The sequence below is a fragment of the Apteryx mantelli genome, chromosome 3, assembly GCF_036417845.1.
Source record: "Apteryx mantelli isolate bAptMan1 chromosome 3, bAptMan1.hap1, whole genome shotgun sequence".
Lineage (NCBI taxonomy): Eukaryota > Metazoa > Chordata > Aves > Apterygiformes > Apterygidae > Apteryx > Apteryx mantelli.
The window spans coordinates 13,988,219-14,014,089 of NC_089980.1; the positions used below are offsets into that span (position 1 = coordinate 13,988,219).

General features: G+C 38.9%; 1 protein-coding gene across 1 annotated transcript; it reads right to left on the bottom strand.

Moving 5' to 3' along the window:
- Positions 1 to 406: 406 nt before the first annotated feature.
- Positions 407 to 25,527, bottom strand: LOC106490374 (cadherin EGF LAG seven-pass G-type receptor 1-like). Its single transcript, XM_067292728.1, has 24 exons — positions 25,468 to 25,527; positions 24,131 to 24,438; positions 23,360 to 23,629; positions 21,992 to 22,129; positions 21,174 to 21,390; positions 19,987 to 20,145; positions 18,085 to 18,236; positions 16,764 to 16,932; positions 15,611 to 15,819; positions 14,019 to 14,198; positions 13,180 to 13,399; positions 11,513 to 11,649; positions 10,652 to 10,795; positions 9,594 to 9,838; positions 8,930 to 9,039; positions 8,075 to 8,209; positions 7,482 to 7,618; positions 6,636 to 6,833; positions 5,534 to 5,628; positions 3,701 to 3,856; positions 2,680 to 2,871; positions 1,914 to 2,039; positions 1,324 to 1,501; positions 407 to 882 (listed from the first exon to the last, which is right to left on the bottom strand). The coding sequence occupies exons 3-24, from the start codon at positions 23,447 to 23,449 to the stop codon at positions 703 to 705; spliced, it is 3,567 nt and encodes a 1,188-aa protein (XP_067148829.1). The 5' UTR covers positions 23,450 to 23,629; positions 24,131 to 24,438; positions 25,468 to 25,527; the 3' UTR covers positions 407 to 702.
- Positions 25,528 to 25,871: the final 344 nt, after the last annotated feature.

Sequence of the window (25,871 nt, forward strand, 5' to 3'; positions counted from 1 at the left end):
GCCGGGGGGAGGGGGGTGGCGGCGCGGCGGCGGCGGCGGCGCGGCGCGGCCCTGCCCAGCTCGGCCCTGCCCTGCCCTGCCCTGCCCTGCCGCGGAGGCGCCGCCGCCCCCCGCCGGGCTGCCCCCGCCCCGGGCTGGTCGCCGCCGCCCGCGCGCCCCTCCCCGCGGCGGGTGGCCTGCTGCAGTGCCGGGGCGCAGGTGTCGCCGGCGGGGGCTGCGGCGGGCGGGGAGGACTAGCGGCTCTACTGAACTAAGTATTATTTCCTATGAGAATGAAAGGCACCAGCTGAAGAGGAAGGGCTGTCCAGTCATTTTCAAAAACTGGCAACGATGGTAAACGATCACCTGCAGAAGAATAGGCGATTCTTTGATTGAGAAATACTTGAACTAAAATAAGCAAAAGGCATCACGTTCGAAATTATTTTATTGTGTTGCTATTTTACACATCCTATAAGGAATTAAATACATTTTGAGATACCGCTGCTCCCAGGGAAGTAAGTGTGAAATACAGTCATTCTGCAGCCCCTCTTTTTAGCTCGTATTTTCTTTCCTGTCCATCTCTTACAGCACAAATAACAGGAGCAGCAGGAATTAAAATCTAGATAGCATTCCCATATTTTTATTACTCACTGAATTCTGTATTGTTCTAATAAGTGTCATTGTGATTTTTCATAAAGAAAAGGTTTCTTCATCACGCATCTTTTAATTATTGTTGAAAAATAAGTCTTCGTTATCAGGCTCATCTTGTTCAGTCTCTGTATCCAAAATAACTGCCACTTCTGAAAATCTCACGCCTTTCAGTTCTTTGTCCGGAGTGTGTATTATGGGATCAGGTGTTAATGGACGAGCTGGCTCATCATTTTTATCTGTCAAAAAGCCATTCTGCAAGAAAACATGAGTAACACAGATGAGGCAAAAGACTATGAATGGTACAGAGTGCACAAATTCTAAGCAACAGAAGTAGTATAACTTTACGTATATTCTGTCTCTGAAGCTTGCAAAGCATTGTTCGAGGCTGCAGGTTTTAGGGGCAGCAGTAGATGAGAACCCTTTCTGTACATATGGTAGAAGATGCAAGAGAATCATCCTTCTTTTGGGGACAACAAAGTCCTTGTCATCCTCCTCCTGCTTGTAAGCAGAGACGAACAGCCCATCTCAAAGATTTTCATTACTTCAGATAAGATTTTTTCCCCCACAAGTACTTTAAAAAATGGTTGAGTTCAGTTACTGGCTTGCAGCCTTCGATAATTATTTCAGTTATTATTTGATGAATAATGATAAAATATCTTTTACTCCAGTCTTTGCAAATGAAAAGCTAATTACCTGTTTTGTTGTAATTTCTGCAACAGGCTGGGCTCCTACGTTTCCTTCATGTTCACTTTCCAAATCTAATAGCAGTGTCTCAAGATAATCGCATTTTTGTTCCGCCTCAAATACATCTTTATCAGCATCCCCTCCTTGAGTGTCTTCCATGCTGGTAAACGTTGTTATTTCAGTGTTCCTGAAAGAGAGTTAAGAGAATTCATAACACCTTCAGACAGTTAAGTGACTAAGTCTTGGCCTCTCTGAATCTGTGAGCAGTATGTACACTAGTTTCAAAATCACTGGGATTTTACCCAGGTGAACATTATGTAGCTTCTTGTATCCCAAATGGATTTTTCTGCATAGAGATCAACAATTTGCTAAAGAGTAAGCAGGAATTTGCCCGTGTAATTTACGTTACAAGACTTAGTAGAAGGTATTAGCTTTCTTCAGGCATAGAGTTTATAACCTACTACAGTAACAGTTCTTACAAATTAAGGTATACATTAGTGAAAGGTACAGGGAACATCCCATGTTATCAGAATAAAAAAGCACATCTTTTGATATGCTGTTTTTTTATAGCTTTGTGATATCATCAGCATTTTACTTACACATTATTCGTGTGCTCTGGTTTCTCTGTGATTTTTGGACTTTCATTTATGTCAGCTACAGCTGGATTATCAAAACCCTCAATAATTTCAGTTTTCTTCCCAACAAACCACTTTTGCTTCTTACTTCTGAAAATGACAAATACATGAAAATAAAATGGTTCGTTCTTTCTGAAGTTTTAAAAACAAAACATGGAATATTTGTGTCATAAGTTTAACACACAACATGTGTTACCAGTATTATTCCGGGGATTAGTCTGGAGTATTATTTCCTGTTTTTCTGCAAAATTGTTAGACTACATATTAATGGCAAAAGATTAAATACCCACTGCCCTCTTGGAAATCTAGTCATTTTCCACAAAGATATGGTCCTGTTGCCATTGAAGTCAACAGCAAAACTTCCCTCGACTTCAGCATGCAAATTCATGGGACTAGTGGAGAATTATGTGGGTATGCTATAGCTACTTGTGCCCCCCTTCTTAGTTACAGTTTCTGCTATCCACATTTCTCTGTTTTAAAAGGATTTCTCTTTGCTGTCACTCTGTGACAAACACAAAAAAGAAACCAACTTTGAGTTGCTGTGGAGTAAAAGAGGTATCTAATATCTACAGGAAAAAAGTCTAGACATTTTAATTTACAGCAAATCTTAGGCAATACTCCATCCAAATATCAGTAATTTATCAGATAGAAAGTATTTTTCAAGCTGACATTTAATTTCCTAGTTGTAAGTTCAATCTAAATGACATTGTTAAAGTAAAAATATTCATACCTTTCTATAGTAATAAATACGTATACCAGGAAGGCTACAAGGGTGCAGCCCAGCAGAACACTTAGAACGATAGTTGCAATGAGTTCAGAGGACACCGAGGCAGCAGGAACCTCTCCTACATCAGCAGTAACAGACGTTTCAAATATTTTTTCCAGTTCTGACTGAATGATGATCTTCTGCTCTGTAAGTTTTCTGAAGATAGAAAAGTAAAATGCTGGTGATTTCTCAGACCTTCATTTTGGTCTGCAGAGTAGTGAAGAAAAGAAGAAAATGAGAGAAAACTCATCCCAGAGTCTACCAAGAGCAGGCGTCCTTTCCAAAGAGTCAGACGTTTCACATCTTTCACGGAAAAATTCCATTTCTAGCAACCAGCCCAGGGGCTGATGTGAACTAAAATGCTGCAAAGCTTGGAACAGTGAACTTGAGGTACATATCCTCTAAATCCACATATATCACTTTACAGATGCCAACAGAGCTTTCCGCAGTCAAAAAGCTTCATCAGTGCAGGGTGCTTTCCCTGCCCACAGCCTCCACTGGTATTATCAATCAGCCACAAACAATTCCTAGTGAAACACAGAAGCTGAGTCTAGAAATCACATCATGCATTTTAAATAGCAGCCGCCCTTTATACAGTGTTTTGTGAATATGCGTTCATACCACTGTCATGTTATGAAAGAAATACAAAATACACCTAAAATTAAAATATTTAATCAACATTCTGCAATTCTGAAGTGAAAGCAATATCTATTTTAATTATAATCTTTCTGCTTCAGTTTTCCTAAAAAGTGACTTGTATGTCTTGCACAATTAAACAGCCATATTCATTTGGTTTTGACAAGCTCTGGAAATTATCTTTGAATAATTAATGAAGACTTTCTGAATTCTAAAAGCTCAGTTTGAGCTTTGAGGCAAGTCTCAGGTAAATTGATATTTGGTCTAAATCCACCCAGTCAAGACATTGATAATTTTAAGGGAAACAAAACCTTCCTGACATGCAGAGGACCAACCGTAAGATACAGACCTTTTTACGTCTTCTGCAGGTATTTCTTGGGCTGCCTCATCAACAGCAATAATTTTTAAGTAGGTTACATCCGTGCTTTCTCTTGCTCTTCTTTCAAACTCATTGGAATAAAAATCAATGATGTATATATTCCATGCAAGTATTTCTTCAAGGACCCTGCCATCATATTAAGAAAACTTTTTTAATTAACTGGGCAATGACAAATTCTTTTACTTTGGAAGTGATAGAAAAGTAGCATTTACAACATGTTGCACGTACTTAGTGTTTTAGTCTAAGGATGCCAAACTGCAGGATTATCATCAGCAAAGGAGTTAAGCTATTTGCCCAATATCATAAAGTGACTGAGTAGTAGCAGAGAAAAAGAACATCCAGTCCCCAGCTCTGACTACTAAACGAAGGCACTTTTTTCTTTAGTAGATGCTATTAACTTTAGTACATAGCCTAAAAATTCTTAGATAGTTACCATTAGCATAACTGAATACTTAGAGGAATAAGGATTAACAAACCTTTATACATGGATTTCATAACCAATATTGCATAGCATATCGTATATTTAGTCATGCTTTACCAAGTAACATAAGGCTCATTTCATGCTTGACATTATTTTTATAAATACAGGCAGTGATACCTGTAGAGTGTTATAAACATTAAAGGTAGGGAGATGGGAATCTGTTCTCGTGATCCTCCATAAAAAGAGGTATTTTCACACTGGATCAGACCATTGGCCCCATTAATCCATCACTGTGACAGGAGTCGGTACCAGCTGCTTCAAAGAAAGGTGCGACAAGTAGCTCTAGGGTTTCCGTCTAATCTTTACCAACGGGAAATAGGTGCTGTGACAGTGTTGATGTTACAAACTCATTTTTCCATCCTTTAAAGTGATCTTCCCTCAAAAGCATAGGACTCAAGGCCTCATATTTCCAGTGAAAATACCTGCTTATATATAGTCAAACAAAATCTTTTGTGCCTCATAAACAATCCAAAAAGGCCAGTGTACATTTTTAACTATACTGTGACCATCCACACGTTGCTAGCTAATCCCCTACTGCTGTAGGGCTGAGACCCCCTTGAGAAACACTGCTGCTGTGCCGCAAGGGGGATTTTTCATTTGTAGCAAAGGTGGTTTTGGTTTGCGGACTCATCTGAGGATACGTGTCAGAGAACGAAAGGTCAGTACATCCTCTATCCTGTCCATCTCCACGTTTGTATCTTGGGGCATTCTGTTCCTTCGGCAGCCAGTTAAAGCATATTTTCCATAGACAGAGCTAGACTTGCATGATTTACAGAAGGAGAGGAAGTTCAAACTAATCCAATATAATGCCAGTATATTAGCTCTTCTCCTGATGTCATTTAAGTTCATAAAACTGAGGAAACCTCATAAAAATTAAAAGTCATGACAACCCTGTGCAAAGGGCAGAGCATTTGCATGGCAGACCCATAAACCACCTGTTAACTTCTCTGTTTAGAAAAACTAGAGCTAGCAACACGATCATTTCCTTTTAGTCTTACTAGCAATGAAAAGTTTTATGCTAGTCTGTTGAAATTCATAGAACTGTTGAAGTAGGAGGCAACCTCTGGAAATTATCTAGTCCAAAGACTTTTTTGACAGTCTTCAGTGCAGGCCAAAACCTTACCAGGAAAAAACGGGCATATCTTTCAGGTGGATTCCTGTGGACTCCCTGAAATTATCCTGAATTATATCAAATTGAAAGCCCGGCTTTTCACAGACCCAGGCTGTAATACATCCCCTGTAGATTGTCAGACCCCTGTCTCAAAGGGACTCTAAATTTGTCATTAGGTATATCAGAATAAACTTCATAGCTTCAAAAATACCTTTTTACTTCAGCAATATTTCTTTCAACAGCATTGATCATCTGATTAAGAACAATTACCACAATGTTGTCACTGGAACTGGCATCAACAATTACCTACAAAATGAATAAATCACATGTAAGGTTTTCTAAAGCATTTATATATCTCTCTTCATTCCCAAGATTGACTTTCAAAAAAACTCTAATTGTGAGGCTAAAAATGAGAACTCATAACTCATGTCAATAATTTCAATAGAAATAAATGTTAAAATAGTATTACAGGCAATTAAAAAATTGAAGAATTTATTAAGAATTTATTAAGAAATTAAATTAAGAATTTATTAAGAAACAGATTTCTAAAATTAAGTATGAATAAATTTTGAAAACATATAAATTTCTCTGCATGCTCTCCAGTTATACCCATCAGTTACCTGCATGTGCAGTACAAGCAATTTATTATAAATGCAGCACTTAAAGGACTCTATTATCTAACTACAGTTTTATATGTCAAACCTTCACCAGAGTAGCTGGGATTCGGATAGCAGGTTAAAATGTATCTGCTGTGCAGCTACGTGGAGGTCATACACTACTGAAGAGGATATCCTGGGGAAATTGCACCAAGGAGGCTGGAAGGGAAGTGGTATCAAACTTGCAATACCTGATACAGCCCCTGAGTTGAGGTAAATCTTTCCTTGCAAGGAAAGAATAACTCAAAATAACTCAAGAATAACTTCCTCCCAGGAATAAGGTATACTGGGGGGGGGAGGTTGTGTTTCTGGGCTCACAGTTACTGCCAAGCAGTTCCTTTCAGAATCTTACCCCAAGGCTCCCTAGCTCAAGACAACTTTGTTAAGTTAGTCATGGCCTGAATTATCTAAGAGATTAATGTGGTCCATAAGTGTAATTGTCCTGTAAAAGTCAATTTTCATGTCAATATATTTTTCCTTGTTAATGGAAATGGCAACCTAGTAATTCTGGCCTGAGATTATATACTTTGTATCGGTACATCTAGCAGTCTCACAACATGGCATTCAATATTTCTTTTGTCAGTACCAAACTAGCCCTTCTTGTATACAGATTTTTGACATGGAAGCAAAACAGCACTACACAGTGATCTTCCTTACATTGACAGTTGTCTGGGCTGTAAGTCCTCTCCCACCTTGGTCTGCAGCTTGGACTTGCAGAGAAACTGTTCCAGCCCATCTTCTTACAGAAACTGTAAAAATCTGCCCTGTGTTTTCATCGATGTCAAACTGATTCGTTTCATGATGCACTAAGCTGTACAGCAGAAGGCCGTTCTCTCCTGAGTCTGGATCCGTGGCCTGGGTTCAAAAAAGAAAGGCGATTTGTGAAACTCAGCTTGTGGCTTTGGGCTGTACTTCACTCCTCAAACATAAAGCTCTCCAGTGTCTATTTGTAAGACTGGAATATTCTAGGCTAGTGGCTGTCATATTTTTTCCTGTGCACTAAGCAAAGTGGAGCACAAACGCAGAATCAGACCAGGGCTATACAAGCAGAAATACGTTTCCCATAAAGTCTGGAGGATTCTACTGCTGCAGCCATAAAGGGAGCTCGCTACAGGAACTGAAGGATAACACCAGACTTGGAAAGGACAAGTATGAGAACTGCTCCATTTTGTAACTCATTTCCCCTTTGGGTCTGATAGATAACAAAGCAGTTAACAGTGCCAGAGAGGGAACGGTAGTCTGTGCGGTGTAAAAACCTTTAGGGACCAAACAATAATAGCCCTAAGTCAGAAGAGTCTGCACAGCTCTTCTGACTGACCGACTCGTAGGACAGGTATGGACTGGTTCCCTTCACCCACACTGTGTGAAACCTGGATGATGGGCAGAATCTGGCTCAAGCTTTCAAGAGCAGATTTAACAGTTCCTTTAACCTAGTTTACTTGTGGAGGAAATCCAAGTCTTTCCAAAGCCTTTCCTTATGAAGAGAACAGAAAGATACTCTACCTGAACAGTAATAACTGGGTACTTGTACGGCACAGAGTTCAGTATCCGAACTGAGTAGACGCTATTCGAAAATGCTGGCTCTTCATTTACATCTTGCACTGAGATTTTCAGCATTGCCACATTTTGAGAAAACAGACCTATTAAACAAATGCAGGTTAACTCTGACACTGCTCAGGCTCCTGTCAAACAAACATCAACAAAGCACAGCTTTCAGAGGCTGGACTGGGCTGTGGCCTTACAGCAGCATCTGTGCTGCGCGTGAGGATGAGGGAGGAGGAAGGGAGCCCTCTCCAGCTGGCTATGCTGTAGCAAGCAAGCGACAGGCAGGTGCTCCAGCTGGTGCTCAGGAGCCCAATGCCCAGCTACAACGTTCTCCTCTGAGACCGTGGTAGGGCCCTGTGGGGGCGTGCATTTGCTGAGGAAGACTGCTTCTCTTGTCGGTGCACTGCTGCAAAACCCTGACCTTCAGCTTGTCATCTTTCACACCGGAACTTTCAGTTAAAGAAAATCATGTTTTCTCTAGCTGGTTGCAAATACAGAAGACAAATGTCATGTGTTCATCACCCCTGATTCAAGCTGGAAAGGAAAGTTACCTGAACGCTGGACTTGGGTGGCAGATGAGGGATTTTCGTTTGCTTCAATAAAAATTACATACTGAGAAACTTTCTCATAGTTCAAATTAATTGCTGTTTTCAGCTGACCACTTTTTGGATCCAATCCAAAATGACCTGAAAGGCAAATGTGCACCTGAGCTGTTGTTGTTACCATTTCACTTGCATGCTTCCTACCTTTTGTGTTTTGGTTGTTCTTTGGATGCTTCCATAGGCCCTCTGCTCTTAAGGACGTGAAATGCACCACTACCAAGGACCGAGCAGCGAAGGCATCACAGCTGGGGCCCTATCCTAGACCAAACAGGCTTTAAACATGTAAAGGAGCAATATACTTGGAAAACAGAACTGTAGCTTCTTGTGGCACAAGTCCTTTTTCACTTGATTTGCAATTTTCCCATCAGTTTTTAATTATTCCAATTTTTTTTGTGGCAAACGAAGTCACATCAATGCTGCAACAGCTGAAGAAAACTAGATGCCCCTAAGTAGGTACAAGTGCAAGGAAATGATAGACTAAGAGTGATTGGCAGGGAGGAAGCTGCTTGCTTACAGCCATTTCTCTTTTGGCTCCCTTAGCCTGTAAATTATTCTAATTTAAGATATAGGAACCCATTTGCTGGCAAGTTACATCACCAACTCTCTAGCCAAAGAAGATTAACAAATTCTCATGCTAAAGATTGCTGAAAGAAATAAATTCTTTACATTCTTTCTTTAAAAAAAAATCACAAATTTTTATCCTTGCTTTCCATCTCCTCATTAAATACAGTAGTATCTGCCACAAAAATGACCGGTTAGTTTATTATCTTAGCTATTTTAAGGCAGAAAGGAAATAATACTCACCTGCTTCATTGCCAGATACAATTGTATAAACAATCTGTTTTCCTAAAGTTTCAGCCACAGCAAAAGTGTAAATTAAATGATCCACTCCCGTGTTTTCCATAACTGAAACACTAATATAGAAAAGAAATGATAAATCATAATGTTAAGTTTCATAACAGTTATTGTGCTGACAGAGTTTGAAATTTAACTCCTTAAGAGCAAGTTTTCTCCCCTCGGGATGTTTGCTAGAGCTCACTGGCCTTCAGAGTGCAGTGTAATTTCACCTTTCCGGCCAGACATTTGTTTATCCTTGAGTAAAGGGCAAGGAGGATTTTCATTTGTGGGCTGACAAGAGAGAAGGTATTAGCATGGACAGCACTTCTTATATTCAATTAACAATGACTGCAATAAAAATCAATACTTTTTTATTAGTGTGCAAGAGGAAAGGGACAAAGAGGATGATGTACACAAGCTGCACACCAAAGAAATGAAAGGTAATGCCCGGCATCATGTACACAGAGCCACTGGAGTAGCAGGATTTCCTAGACTCGTTATTTAAAAACTAATGTCCTTTCTTCTACAAGAAAAGGAAAGGGAATTGCTATGAAACTTAGCTTCAGCTTTACTGGTTTTCCACTACATGGAGAATATGAAGCAGTTATATAACTTAATATGGAAACCTTACCTGATTTCCGTGTTGTTAAACTGAGGAACAAACGGACTGTTGTCAAGCACATTAAGAGTAATCATAGCAGTGCCGTTTAATGACGGAGAACCTTGGTCTTCAGCCATTACTGTTAAATGGATCTCTCCCGATCTGGACAGGTTTCCAGTCGTTATTATTTTCCCCTCACTCCTATCTTCTATCAGGAAGAACTGGCTGAAGTTTAGATCAGGGAGGATGTAATATTCAACAAGGCCATTTTGCCCCTGCCATGAAAGGAACACAACTTCATGTAGGACCATATTATTTCAGTGCTTCAAGTCTTGTAGTACAGACTCACTGGAATCTTAACATTTCCATGCTTAAATGGACAGAATGCCAGAGGCATTTTAAATAACCAGAGGGAACCAGGCTCAGAGTTACTTGGTGTTAAGCTGTAACACAAGAGCAGCAGCATGGGAAAGGGCCAATGGACAGACTTTCCTCCAGAAAATTATTTCTGATGTTCCAAAAGTCATACGTATTTATAGCCTTACAAAAATATCTTTGCCTAACAAAGTATTTAGTGTTCTGCCTTAGGTTCATCATGGGCCTTGAGTTCTGCACAAACTTCTAGCCTATTTCAGCTCATACAAAAACATCAACACATTAGTTTTGTGAGCAAAGTTCACAAATTAGAACTTCTAATTCTAGATTTTCAGAAGAGGAGGAGGAGGATGTTAATAAGTCAATACAGGAAGCGAAGATTTCTTTATCTTCTAGACTCCCCATGTGACTTGAGACAATGTGCTTCAAATTCCTCATCTGTTCACTTCCTCAGCTATTCACTTTCCACAGGTTCCATAAAACTTACTGGTTCACACTGTCATATGTCCTGGGACCTATATTTGGGTATCACTGTTAATAGTAATAATTAATTTCCAGGGGAAAAATTCCCATAGCCATACTAAAGAAAACTACACACACTGTGAGTACATTTTGAAGGGTAGGAACAGTTGATATTTCATGCCTAGAGAATGGAGAAAAATATATTTGGGCTGCAGCTTAAAGCAGTCTCAGAATCAAAAACGAGTAGTTACCTGATCTTTGTCTGTGGCGTTCACAGTTATGACATGAGCACCTACAGGATTAATCATGTTTATAGAAGCGGAATAGGAATTCTGAACAAACACTGGAGCATTGTCGTTCACATCAATCACTAGAACCATGACAGTAGCAGTTGCCTAGAAAACAAAATGGTTTCTTGCATTTTAGAATATTTAGAATGTCTTGTTTAGTGATACATTTTTGTTATTTGCATGTGCAACAAAAAGCATTAATTAGACTTTGAAAATGCTGTACTGAAATAACAGGCTAGGTTTCATTTTGTGAACTCAACATCAGAAATCACTACAGGATTTTAATATAAAAGGGACAGTAAATTCCAAGTAGCAGTAGGATTCTACTTTTTGAAAGATTTCTGAATGAGTAAGAACAAGATGTATTCAGGAGGCCAACATGTCATACGGCTGCTGCTAGATGGGGATAAGGGAACTGCCACATGTTCTAGTTTTGTTAAATAAGCTTGTAATAACTTTTCAAATAAAAGAAATACAGCAGAGCTAGAACAATTTTCTGCAAATTACTTTTGCTGCCACAGAAAATTATCAGAGTATTTACAGTATTAACTAACAGCAGCAGGCAAGAATTCTTGTTCTCTGGTGCAGGTTGGTCAAACAATTCAGGATCAAATTCTGCCATGCATAATTATGGAGTATTTGGACTAATTTTGAAGTATAGTACTTCTCAGCATGGGCACAGGTAGCAAAAATATGACCCTAAGCGTTACTGGGTGACTAATTTCTTGTGCACAATAAATGTCTTTCGTAGATCTCTCTCCCACTAGTTCAAATCCACTCTGACTAGGAATGTCACTGTTCAGTACAGTAATGCTCTTTTACCTGATAAAAAGGGGCAGATTTATTGTTGATGGCGTTCACTGTAAGGCTGTATTTATTCATGGTTTCATAGTCTGGAGAGGTCTTTATCTTAATGTCCCCATGTATTTCATCGATTTCAAATATATTTCCTCCACCACCTGAGATACATTCAAAGAAGCATTATCAATTAATGCATCTTAGAAACACATAATTAACTACATTCTTAAATGATATGTTTACCTGTGTCTTGAGCTGATGAAAATCCCTTTTTTAATGTAGTAGGGGTAATATAGAAGAAAAACAGAAAAGATTTTGAGTGGATGAGCATTTGAAATGTGAGCCAACAGAATGGGTCAACAAGTCCTGCCGATATACCTGTTGCACTCAAAAGTTAATAGCACTTATGCTTGCAAGGCATGTAAATGATGATGGACAGTATACTGCAGTCTGGGGATGAACCTCTGGAAATGAGTTCCTCCATGCTTGTGTAACTGTAGGATCAGAGGACACAAAGGCCTTTTACAGTCCTCTGACCTTCTGTATGTTCAATCTCAGGTTACTGGTTGCAACAGGCATGAAGCGCTGTGACAAGGTAGTATTCCAGCCAAGACCATTAGGAAGAGATGTCATTACATGTACTCTGGCTCTAATGAGTGACACACAGATCCGCAGAAAAAACAATTTGACTGCCAAAAGACCTGGCAGCGATTTTGACTGTTTTTGGCCACCCTTGTCCAAAGCCACATCAAAAACTGCGCACATATTGGAAATAAAAGACCCTAAAATATATAATACATCTACTCATGATAGTCCAAACACCAGAAACAACTATTTTAACTCCTGGAGGCTTCGGTCCGTAGGGTTCTAAATCTCCATCTCTGTCAGGTTTAGGTGTAGGGGCAACTGGGTGCTTTTCCCAGCTGTGATGCCATCAGCTACCACAGTTAAATGTGACAGGAAGCATGAACCAGAGCTCTCGGCCACTGCAATTCACAAGTTGGCACATTAACGTAAAACGAAATTGCAGGCAGTTTACATTAGTAGCCTGGGCAGAGATCTGAGGTAGCAGGGTAGGTGACATGGTGCCTGTTGTGCCACTTCCGCTGCAGAGCTAAACATGTCCAGCACTAGGGTGAAGCAGACAGCTCGCCAGCAGCCCTCAACAGTGAATCAGGTCCCTGATGCTCTTGTGATACCATTCACATCTGCTCAAAGTAGCTGTGAAACGCTCATAGTCCACAAGCTGAGGAGAGGCTTAACTTAGTAGCATTTGGCACCTTGTGGCACAGGCACAAACAGTATTACAAGACAGGGCTGAATTAGGCCCTAAGATCTTTATTCGTCATTCAAGAAAGCCATGGCTGTTTTTTCTAATCAAAATTACTCCTGCTGATGGCAGTTAAAGCACTGGAGCAGTTAAAGATTTTTTAGAAATATGACTTTTAATTGTAATTAAGGGTATGATTAAAATTACAAAAACAGTAGTTCCTGCAAGAGAAGTTGCTACTCAACCAGTTCAAAGATTCTGTGAGCATAAATTAGGAAAATGCCAAACCAGACAAAAGTGAACCTTCTTGGCTTATGTGGAAAGCGATTAGCAGATAACCCGCATAATGCTATTTGTGCTCGTAAGAGCGTAGACAACAAAGTGACCGTTGTTTCAGTGCAGTAAGAGAATCCCTTGTTACCTGTAAGGTTATATAGGACAAAGGCATTGTCTCCCATGTCTCTGTCTGTTGCTGTGACTCTCCCAACTATGAATCCCACCGGCACATTTTCATTTACACTGAATGTATTCACTGGATCAAACACAGGTGGCCAGTCATTAACGTCAATGATCTTCACGACAACTGTGCAATAACCCCTTTTCTTCTCAGGGATTCCATCATCTTCAGCATATACCACAATCTGTAAGTCGCACAATTATTGGTAATGAGAAATCATACAAATAGGTATTTGCATAAAGATTAAAAGATCTGGATGGCTCTTAAATTTTGAAGTATTCTTAGAAATTCAAACTCAAAATCTGAATTCACTTCAAAATAATTTTTGAAAACTTAAGGCATATTTGTTTGATTTAAAAAGTCTTTCCATAAAGAACCAACCAATTCACCAGTATTTTTGCCTGAAGCAAAATAAGATCATAAAGAATATCCAGTAGTGGCAGCAACAATAAAAGAAGTTTAACTGAGGGTCTTATCTCCAAGGTCTCAGTCTAGTAGAGATTCAAGCAAACAGCCAACACTGAATACATGAGCTGTCACCATGAAGTTAGTTATTCATGTGCTCATGTGTCTGAGCGTTTGTAGGACTGGGGGTCTATAAGCCTTGCTTGAATTTCAGGTTAGGCATTATTACAAGTTGTGTCTTGCTTGAATAATGAATCATATCTTGAGATGCATATTAAAACAATGCATAAAACGTTCAAGCCCGATCAAGCTAAACCAAAACAAAAATGTCACCAATTATCCAAGGGAAAGATAAAGAGCTCTGACTTATGAAAAGATGTAAGAAATCTAAAGCAAACCTGATATTCTGTAGCTTCTTCTTCATAATCAAAGGAGGCAGTGGAATAAAGAATTCCTGTAGCTTCATCTATTCTGAATTTTAGTCTGTCTCCGCTGAGAATGCCATATGTTAGGAAACCATTTCTGCCTGCATCATTATCCTGAGCTTTCAGCTGCACAATCTGAGTAGCGGGTGAATTCTGTCAAAAAAGAACAGATTGAGGCTGTCAGAGACTTTGGTTAGCTGCAATTTTTTGATTTATGTGAAGGAGGAGTAGCAGACACCACATACACTTCCAACAGTATAGACACTTTCAATCAAAATTACACAGTTCATTCAGCACAGTAAGAGAATCTTGTTTTCTGGTAATATACAGAGCAGTTATTTCCCCCCCGTCTCTATCTACAGCAGTGATCTTCAAGGATGATCACCGTGTTTTCAAACAGGACCAATGACAAACACAAGCGTCTGGCTTGCCTTTAAGGAATTACTAAAGTTTAAGAGCTTCTAGTCCTCCTTTGAAACTCAATAGACATTCTCAACTTCAAAATCATGTTTCTGTCTGAATACTATTTGGCTAATAATCATGCTTTTCAGCTGTAAGGACAGAAAAAAACTTCTCTATTTCTTCCATTTAAAAAACTGTTATTTGCATTAACATTGACAGTAAATATCAGTGTTTCACCTGTACAGCCATTTGAGACCTGATCTAAAGTTACATGATCCAACAGGGCATCCAACAGTTCCTTCTGTGTAAATATTTCATGTGGAAATTAATTTTTAAGTTTGGGAAATGTGATTCTAACTCTTCTCCATTAAACTAACTGGGAACATAAAAAGATGTGTAATAATTAAATCTATATTTAGCTCAAGGTTACAAATTGACTAGATTTCAAATCAGTTGTGTCTTAAAGAGAATTTATGTGAGCTTGTTGATAATCTCAAAGGCAAGGTATGTGCTATAGAAAATATAAACATGATCAATGTGCTTCTTTTAAAAAAAGTATCTAGCAGATGAAAGTGTGAAAAGTGTTGTTTGAAAATGCAACACAGTGAAATGTGGGGCTAGATGCTTTTGCATAAATAAATGCTGTGGCCTCCTTTGCAGGCTTCCAAAACATAACAGCAGCAGACTGAAATCTGCCTTGTTTCATGCTACTGATAACTTAGGGGCAGGAAGAGTCATAACAGATCATATTTTATCAAGAGGAGAAATGATGCTACTTTAGAGGAGACTTCTGCCTGCTATTTCTCTGCATGAAGCTCCTTTACAGGTTGATAAAGAGTCTGCAGGATGACAAGCGCATCCCCTAGACTGGAAATGCACATGAAGATGCTCTGTGTACAAATATGCAAGATGGAGTGGCTATTTTTTGCTTCCTGGAGACCGTCATTAGTAAAAGATTCACTTTTCTGTTAATGTGTTCATATTTCTGGACCCTTCTCTTTCTGTATGGGAAGTTTCAGGTTGAAATAAACCGCAGAACATCACACGGCAGAATGGTAAGCCCCTCCCGTTCCAGGATGTTTACTTGTACATTCAACATAAGATATTTTTTATTATTTTGAGGGTTCGTTTTTGTGATTCGGTTTAGGATGACATTTTCTTACCTCTTCCAATTTTTCTTCTACTAGAGAGAATGGGAAAACTGGAGGGAAATTGTTTTCATCAATAACTTCTACAGTCACAGAAACTTGATTATGTATGCTATGGTTAGATGAATCTGTTGCTTGCACATTAAAAGAGACTGGAAAATGTTCCACTGTCAAGTTCTTTCTCGTTCTTATGATACCAGTGGATGGATCAATAATAAAATACCCTGTTAAAAAAAAAAAAAAACACAGAAATTACTCTATTATTTTATTATTTTTAAACTGAAGATGTGGGCCCTTCAACGCAAGCTACATGTTATGTGTATGACTGTCATCTGTTAGTGTCCTTCAAAGAACAAAATAAAATACAATGTGGATTTGCATGAATGTCAGAAGTATCCAGGCTATAATTAATAAAAACAAATATTTCAGAAAGCCAGGATGGGAACAATAGGGGAGAAGTTCACAATTCTCCAGCAGGAGTCCTCACCTTCCCCTGAAACAGTCAGAGATTATTTGATCCTGATTCAGTAACCGATTTTTGTATTTCCTATGACCTCCTGTTCTTACTGACAAGAGGAATTTGCAGATAACTTTAAGGGGACCACAGCTTCATACAAAACCCTTTACAGAAAAAGGAACACATAGAGGCTATGTTTGATGATACAATATAATCAGTTCTGGGGCTTTTGTTATTAGTAAAAAGAAACATCTGACACAAAGCACTGATCCAGGTGATTCCATGTAAACTTACTCTATGTGTTCAAATTTGTTAAGAGAATGCTGATGAGTTAGTTTTTTACCAGCAAGACTTATGCTGGACTAGGTATTGTCTCTCCACTTCACTGTAACTTTATGCCTGACCAGGCACCACCTGATCTCCTGTAGCAGACATGAAAAAGCATAAAGGCAGTGAATCAGCTCTGGATCACATGGTTCTAGCTAATCTGACAGAAACTCAGTCATGTGCCACACTTGATCCATATCAAATTTGTACCTCTGGATGATACAATAGTTTATACATGCAATATTAACACCTGTAGAACTGAGATAAAAGCAAAAGAAGAGATAGAAGAAATAATCCACAAGCTAAGTGCTCGTAGCAATAGCTCTTTAACACACCTTCTTCCTTGTTATTTCATGTAAACAGCTTACCCTTTTCATAGCTTACCATTTTCATCACCAGATACAATACTGTATATCACGGGGACATTATACAACACACTGATCTGTACTACGAATGTATCTGGCAGTGCCTTCTCACTCAGCGGGGCAGGTTGATAGACTGCTTCAGAGAACACTGGGAACGAAATGCCGATGGGAGCAATCATTACTGACACCTGCAGTGAAAAAAACATAACCACAATGGTCATATAACTATGTTTTCACGTTTAGCAGACTTTTCAGGTTTGCAACAGCAAAAGTCTAGAGCTTTCTCAGAAAGAAAAAGTTTGATGGCTGCATACTGTTTGACACATTCATATCTCAAAGGTAGCAAAGGTTAGCGAAAGATGTCAGCAACCTCATTAGTTTAGGTTCACCAGTATGTTTTCCTAAATGTAGAGAGGGATTGCAGTTCATCACATACAGCACACTTCAGATGACTTGTTTGGCTAAACAGCTCTCAGCAAGAGGTACTAATCTCTGTTTGTAACAAATTTTTCCACCTGGTGTATGTATGACCACAGCAGGAGTTATCAAATAAGTTTGGAAGTACAGAATTTTAAAGTACTATATATATTTAAAACAATTACAACTGATTTATATTTGAAAAATGGTGGCAGTCTATAAATAAATAATGCCTCATGCTTCACAAAAATAATGACAACTTCTTTCTAAAATGATGCCAGCCAGCTGCTGTCCAATGCTCTGAAGAATGAGGGCTCATAATTCAAAATTCAGTTGAATGTAATTTTGTACATGTTTTTATCCATACACATTTCTAGTCCTTTTTCGACTTCTGTGTGAATTTTAAGCTGTGATGTTTAGCAAAAGATCACCAGCCATTTATAAGCAGTGTAAAAACTTTTTCTTTCTTCATATTTAAATATCTCACTCTTCAATTTAAAATTCCTTTTTTCTTCTATTATAGGAGAATAAACAGGAACATCTGATTTGCTGTGTCCTGTTGACCATATCATGTACTTCTATCACATCCCCCTTTACTGTCCCACATTTTTGACCTTGCATAGAAGTCTCCATTCCTCTAATATTCCTCCCTCATGGTCCATAGCTTCTGTCTTTGTTACATCTTTTCTGAAATGGAATGATCAAAACAGTGATGGGTGGTGTGTCAGCAATGGCTACAGTGGACTAACTCTATAAATATTATCATTCTTTGTCCCATTCCTGAAACAGAGTGGACATTCTGACTCCAGTTTTGCAGTTTTGCCTCCTAATGCCCATTCCCTGGAGTACTTACACTCAGCTTAGAATAAAACAATTTGGTGAATAAACTGTGCAAGTAGATACTGAGGCAAAAATTTCAGTACCTTGACAGAAGTTGAAAGAGGTGGCACACCCAAATCTGTAGCAGTGACTGTCAAAGAGTAATACAGGGGAACAGTCTGCTTTGACAAGTCTCTTGTTAAATTGAGTTGTCCTGTGGTACTGGAAAGATTAAAGAGGCCTTCTGAGTTTCCATCTGAAGAGAGAAAAACAGGTGATGGAAATGTTCAACAGAGCCAGCAGAGTCAAGCGACTGAATTATATGCCCAGACTTAAGAGACGTGGGTTGAAATCGCAATCTGTATATGTGATTTGGCACCTGCTTGTGCTCAAAGCAGAGTCATCACTGAATTCAGACCAGGTTGCTCAAGGTTTTGTCCTGTCAGGTGTTGAAAACCTCCAAGGATGGCCTCTCTGTGCAACCTGTTCCAGTGTTTAATTATCCTCATAGAGGATTTTTTTTCCCCTTATATCTAGTCAGAACCCCCATTTCAATTTATGACCATTGTCTCTCATCCTCTTGTCATGCATCCCATGCTAGTATAGAGCCTAGCTCCATCTTCTCAGTAGCCTCCTCCTAGGTATTGGAAGAGAGATCCCCGACCCGGCCTTCAGCTATGGCTGGTACTTGTTCTCCTCCTTGAACCTTGCCTCCGGTCACAAAAGCCTGGAATACCTTGTCAGTGAGGACCAAGGCAGAGATGGCACTATGTCGGTTGTACCTGCATCCGCTATCACTAAATCATGCACCACAATCGGCAGTGGGCCCACAGTTTCCTTTTTTATTCTTTTACTGCTAATGAAGTGGGAGAAACTCTTTCTGTTGCCCCTGACATCAACTGCAAGCGTCAGCTTTGGGTGAGCTTTGACTTTCCTAGCACCATCCCTACACGCCCAGGCAATGTTTTTACAGTCTTCCTTCGTAGCCTGTCCATGCTTCCACCCTGGTATACTGCCTTTTGCACTGGGGCTCAGTCCAAAATTCTCTGTTTAGCCAAGTCAGTCTCCTAATACATCTACTTATTTTCCTGAGCGTCAGGATGGACCAGTCTTGTGCTTGACAGATGCTGGCCTTAAATATCCGCCAACTCTCTTGAGCTCCTTTGCCCGTCAGAGCTGCCTCCCGCAGGATCACACCCACCAGTTCCCTGAATAAGCTGAAGTCTGGGCTCCTGAAGTGCAGGGTCTGTACTCTTCTACTTGCGTTCCTCACTACCCTCAGGATCTTGAACTTCAGTATTTCAGGATCACTACAGCCAAGGCTGCCATTAATTATCACATCTCCAAGCAGTTCATTCTTGTTCATGAGTAAAACACACAAAACAGCACTTCCTTTCATACAGAGATGTCAGGAGCTGTATCGAGGGCTGACAGTTTACAAGCTCCCTATTGTGAAGCTGGGAGCTGAGCATCAATTAAGCACTGAGTCTTCCAGGAGTCTGCTTTAAGGTTATGCTGTCCTTGATGCATGATAGCTATAGAGACCATATATGCTTTGTAGATGCTATTATGTGATATAACTATCAGAGCTTAGAGATATTCAGCCTCCTGGTTTCCCCTGTTCAAATGTACCTGCTGTATCCTGTGTTTTGTTAGATTCTAAATTCAAGGCAATGTTGTAAGTGAAATCTAAAATTCCCAATGACTTCTGTAGGACAAGGATTTCCTACTTTGTTTCTATAGTACTCACTCACTGAAAGCCACCATCGTGACTGGAGCTTTTGGATACTACTATCATCTAATCTCTCCTTAAATTTCAGTTCTGTGCATGGATGATTCACAACACTGGACTTCTATGGCTGACTGCATTAATTTTGAACAGGATTGCTACAGATGTAGAGCTTCATTGTACTTGACTTTTGCAAGTACACTTCATTTTGCAAAAACAGTTTATAAGGATGCAAGTACTCTAATAATAAGCACCCATGAGAGTTTTTCTAACATACCTGTAATACTGTAGAAAATGCCTTCATCATAACTTTTGTTTTCATCTCTTGCGTTGATATCTACTACCAGTGTGCCAGCTATAGAACTGTCAGGAAGGATCTGGTGATATGAGGGCTTGTCAAATACAGGTCCTTCTTCATTGACATCTTCCACGGTAACTAAGAAAACAAGGTACATGTCTGAGTGCAAATATGAGTTTCACCTAAATGGTTACAGGCTATTTCTTCAGCTAATATCAACCAGCAGAGCTCCTCTGAATTAAGTTGGAGCTCTTTCAGTTTAAACCAGATAGCAACCTTGTTTTCCGTACTTCAAAACTGCTGCCTTTGTGGATTAAATTATTTACAACTCTGGTAATAGTTTTCTCACAATGGCTGAACTGCTAGCATGCTGTCACCACTATCTGTCATGAATAATATCATCGTATTGTTTCTCTGGGCTCCCTTCTATGCCCGTGTTAATCTGATATCTCTTGTCTTAATTAAATTGGCTTAAATTGCAAGAACTGACAGACAGGATTGGTTAGTGCTATGTTTGTACATGACCTGGCACAGTAGGGTCATGGCCCACTGTTAGTGAAGCAGGGCTCTACAGTAACATAAATGACACAGAACAAAAAGTAATGGGATCAACACTTCCAGTCAAACTGACCAAAACTAGGGCTGGCAAAAAAAAACCCAGGATAACATTTTCACAAAAATCATTTATGTTGTTTTCTGTTTTACAGAGTTTGAAAAAAGCCCTATTTTTTGCAAAAGAAATCCAAGATGGTAGTGTTATTTTAACATTATTTTTGTAACATTAAAAAAATTAATAATTTTTCTCACCAACCAATAAGTAGCTTTACAGTAAACCAGCAGAAAAAGAATTGAATGATGATTTTGTAAATTTTTTCAGTCAAAATGCCAAAGGTACTCTAAAAGTGCCATAGAAAAATTTGTGAAAGCATTGAAGTAAGTAATGTCAGTCTGTGGGGAAAAAAATTCATTTTTGACAAAAAAAAACCAAACCTTTTTTGAGAAAAATTTAATCTGGCAATAATTAAAACATCATATCATCAGTTCCAATAGTTTACTTTGGCAGACTATATTACTATTGAAGGCTATCGTTGTGCCTTAAAACTACACATGCTGAAATACTCCCTAAGAGAAACCAAGGTAAATTTTTTGTAGTAAACTAGAGCTACCTGTAATGTTTGCTGTGTCCTGTAAATATGGCTCCCCAGGATTGAAAGCTTTCAGAATAAATGTATGCTGGGCACTACTTTCATAGTCCAGAGGTTGAAGAGTTGTAATATTTCCAGAAAGTTCACCGACATAAAATGAAGAAGTCTCTCCAATTATAGTGTAATGAATAATAGCATTGTACCCTATGTCTTTATCCATGGCTGTTGCACTCAGAATCTAAACGAGAAAAAAAGGGTTTAGAGCAGAACCAAGAGAGCGGCAAAACACACACACAAGGCTGGTATTTAACTATATAGTATTTACTGCCTGAATTACTCATCTGGCCATTAATGGCATTGCTAGAATACTGATGCAGCATTTGGCAGTGCAGGTAATGGACATATCTTAGGTCACGCTTCTTTCTTTGATTCCTGTGAACCACTAGTTCACATCTGCAAGGCAGATATGGAGCCAGAAATGGATAGACTGGGGGAAAGACAGGACATTTAAGAATGCGGAAGTCCTGGATACATGCACAATATATAGAGCAGCTTTACAACATGCTGCCCGTAGGTCCTCTGCAAACCTGCACGGTTTGGCATCATTGGTAAGGGCAGAAGGGGAAGAGAGATGGACATGAAGAGAGCTTGAGGAAGAGTCAGTGTGATGGGCACTCCACTGTCATATAAAACTAGCGCACTGTGCGACTTTACAGACCCCACAAAGTCCAAAACCTATATACCCCACTGCACAGTCATCATGGATTAGTACTGCTTCCAAGCTTACACAGGGAGAACAACCGCAGAAGAACAGGCTATTTATTCTTAATGCCACATACCACATGTGGAGGCTCATTCTCTTTTACAGCCACGGTGTATGATTTTTGGGGGAACTCTGGTGGGTTGTCATTCACATCTTCTACAGCGATGCTTAGAACTAAGCTTGCAGATTGTGATGGTTTGCCAGAATCAGTGGCCTGTGAAGAAGAAAAATTGTCATTAAATACAGCACTTCACTGATACAAACTCACTTTGTCAGTTCAACTTTGTTCCAAAAATTTTGAAAGGAAACTTTGTCTCAGAAGACCAGTTATCACCCAATTACACAGCTGTAACTCCATGCCTGATTTGGTGTTGCATGTCTTCTGCGGCTGGTATCATCACCATATCATGTGCTCTGGCACATTTCATGATCAATTAATGAAATGCTCAAGCCTGATCCAGATCATATGTGCCATTGATCAGACATGGCAATAATCAACATAAAACCATGATCTGAAGATGCCTATCTGTGATGTGGCCTTTAAAAGAATAAGTAAATCCCTTGCATTTTGAAGGCTCAAAATGTATCAGGGCAAGTGGTATAAGGTAGCTAGTATGTGGTAAATTCACAGTGTATTTTACATTGCACTAACATCTGCCACGGAAAACTCCTAACCTACAGGACCCATATATACAATTCTTAATGATTCTTAAGAAGTGCCTACTTTTATTAATTCTAAAATTTTCAGAAGACACTGTTCAGTTTTTAATATGCGTCCTTGTAGTTCTGAATAATTCCTGTGAGTTCCTTGCTGTGTTAAATAATTTAGTCAGGTAATCTAAGTCAGCAGTAAAGATCTCCCTGGAGTACATTTGTACATAATGGTCAATGCTGGAACAGTTATCTGTAGGCTCAAACATCAGTTTAACTGATTAATAGCAATAGAATCAACGGAATCAACTAGAATAGATAGATGCTTACAAAATAAATGGGGTGGGATGAAACTCTATGCTTTTACATTTTGAACAGGGAAATCCCAATTAATTTTATAGATTTTAAAAAAGTCTAAATACATGCCTTTTCAAAAGTGAGAAAAATAAGTGAAAGGGACAAACGATTTGGACTGGCAAAGCAATAAAAGAAATATGGCAGTATGGCAGCTGCGCAGTCTAAAATGGACTCAGGAATTCTTTGCAGGTTTCACAGCAAGATGTCGCGTGGCTTTATGATGTTTAAGATCTGATGTTCCTGGGTCATTTTTTGACTAATAGCAATTAACATAGAGGGAAAAAAAAGCTCCGGGTACAAAACACACAAAAACCAGTCAGAACATGAATGAATTCTAATGCAATAAGATGGATTTTCTTGTGATAGTTCAGTATTCTCTCTCTTTCTCTCTCTCTGTTGAGAATTTTGCAAACTTGCATCAAATTTGTCAACTTACTATTATTTTCAGCTCATAACTGTCCATCATTTCTCTGTCTAAGGATTGTTTTGTCATCAGCTTGCCAGTGGAACTATTGATATGGAACATTCCAGCAAAATCATCTTGCAAAGAATAGCTTATAAGTGCATTAACTCCTATATCCAGATCAGTAGCAGAAAATAAGCCCAAGTCTAGCAGGCCTGCGTTCTCAGGAACTGATAGATTAGTCCGAATCAATGTTGAGAAAACTGGAGGATTGTCATTGATGTCATTCAGCCTGACAGTTACCTGCAATAAAAAAAGAGATATATTTGAGCAATAAAAACAGTTATTTAGGTCTATGGAAGTCTAATGACAAAAAAAACCCAAGGGGATACAAAACAACTTCTGTCTCAGTTTTTTTTTTATTCTTCACTGTTACAGGTAAACCAAACTATATTCTAACTGGAAGAGATGAGCAGGATTAATAATCTGGGGCTTTTTAGCTCATCTACTTCACGCATTTGACAGAACTACACATAGAATCAGTTTCAGTGTTAATGAGTTTCTCTGATTGTGGGTTGTTCACAGAGCAACTCTTTCAGGATGTGATACAATTTTTGATGTTGACAATATTTCAAGATGGTAATGTCCCCTTAAAAAAATCAATAAATAAATATGATAAGCTCTCAGAATACTCAAAACACTCATGCTTGCATAATAGATGACACTATTATCTGGGTATTGTTTTTATATTTTAATGTTACACTCCTTTTTTTTTTTAATATTTAAAAATGCAATATACTGTACCAAAGCAACAGCTGTATTGGGTGGCACCGCAGAATCAACTGCCTCTACAATGATGCTGTATAGGTCGTCTTCTTCTCGATCTAGCCTGGCAAGAGTCACAATGTCTCCTTGCTCATTAACAGAGAACTTGTCGCTATGTGTTTTCAGCGAGTATACTACTTTTATGGCTAGGCTTCCGGTCAGAGCCCTCACAGTGCCAACAGCAGTCCTGACCGGCTCCTCTTCTGGAATGCTGAACTCATAGCTGGAGCTATCGAAAGTCAGTCCGAAGTCAGTGTCATTTACCAGCAAGTAGATAGTAACAGAGGCTAATGAGAGAAAACAAATTAAAAAGAGTGAAATGACTGCTAAAATAATCATGACCTGTGCTGTATTTCGCTAAGTTTTAAGGAACTAATAGAAAATGACAAAAATTGGCATGTAGTAAAGAGGAATTAAAAGCAAAATATCAATAGTGATAAGGAATAAGATGTAACACATAAAACACAATGACTTTTATACGGAGCTAACGTTACAGAATAACCCAACTTGACTGACTACAGCGATGTTGCTCCGATACAATAGGAGAGCAAGGATCACCAATTTGAAGTCAAGAAGATATGCAATTGCTTTCCACTCCTCAGTTCACATCCTTCTCAGCCTTTTTTCCCTAGGGATCCAAAGTGGTGAAGTCTTAAGCTAAATAGCTTTGTAACAAAAGGGAAAGGATATATATAAAACTGCATAAGTGCAAATTCTACCAGGGCCACTCTTTATTTTTTGAAGAAAATTTTGAGAAAATCAGTTGTTCCTTCTATTCATGAGCAACCAAAACTAACCCCTAAAATTACATGGAAAGTATGGTTATAGAAAATATCGTATGACTGAATATTTTTTGAAGAAGCAGAAACTTGTGCAGAGGGATATTTGCCATTTGCTAATTTGGTTAAATGTTCTAATTCTACGAAAATTAAGAAAAATTGAAAGAGAAACACACTTTACCAATATGATTGTAACACATCTTTTTAGAGTGCCTACTACCACCAAGTCCTGGTTTTTGTAGCAGGAGTACCATTGCGGTAAATATAGAAATCATATTACTAATCAGGATTACTAAACCAAGTTCCTTGTTAATGTGATCAGCTGGGAGGAAATCAAAGAATAAAAAGAGAAACAACCAAATAAATGTTCATCATTGCTGAAATGTAACAGGGATTCTAGCCATAATTCAGTTTGACTTAACTGTGGTGGGATTCATTTAAAATGTCAATGTTTGTAAAGGTTACACAACTATGGAAGTTGCCAATGCATTTGGATACTATGTGGGAAGAAGAAAAGGGTGAGAAGGCATCACTCACCATTTGATGTAAGCTGAGGAACTCCATGGTCAGCAGCAATAACTATCAGTGTAATGACTGTATCAGCTGTAATATGGGCCAAGTTATTGCTGAGAGTGATTTCTCCAGTATGGTTATTTATACGGAAATCATCAGAATGGTTCATGAAACTGTATTAGAGAGAAATCAGTATAACATTCATATTAATGACACAGGAAGTACCATCTACTTACTGTTAAGCTACTGTAACAAGCACCCAACAGGTAGTATTTGCCTCTTTATAAGCAATGGTTAAGCAACATGCTTTAATTGCTGTGTCATTAGCCTAAACATATTAGCCTTTTCTTTTCCAAGCATGCCTTCCATCCTGAAAAAAGACAGCATTCATGCCTTCAGTTTCCATTATATCCCGTGTTTGATCTTCC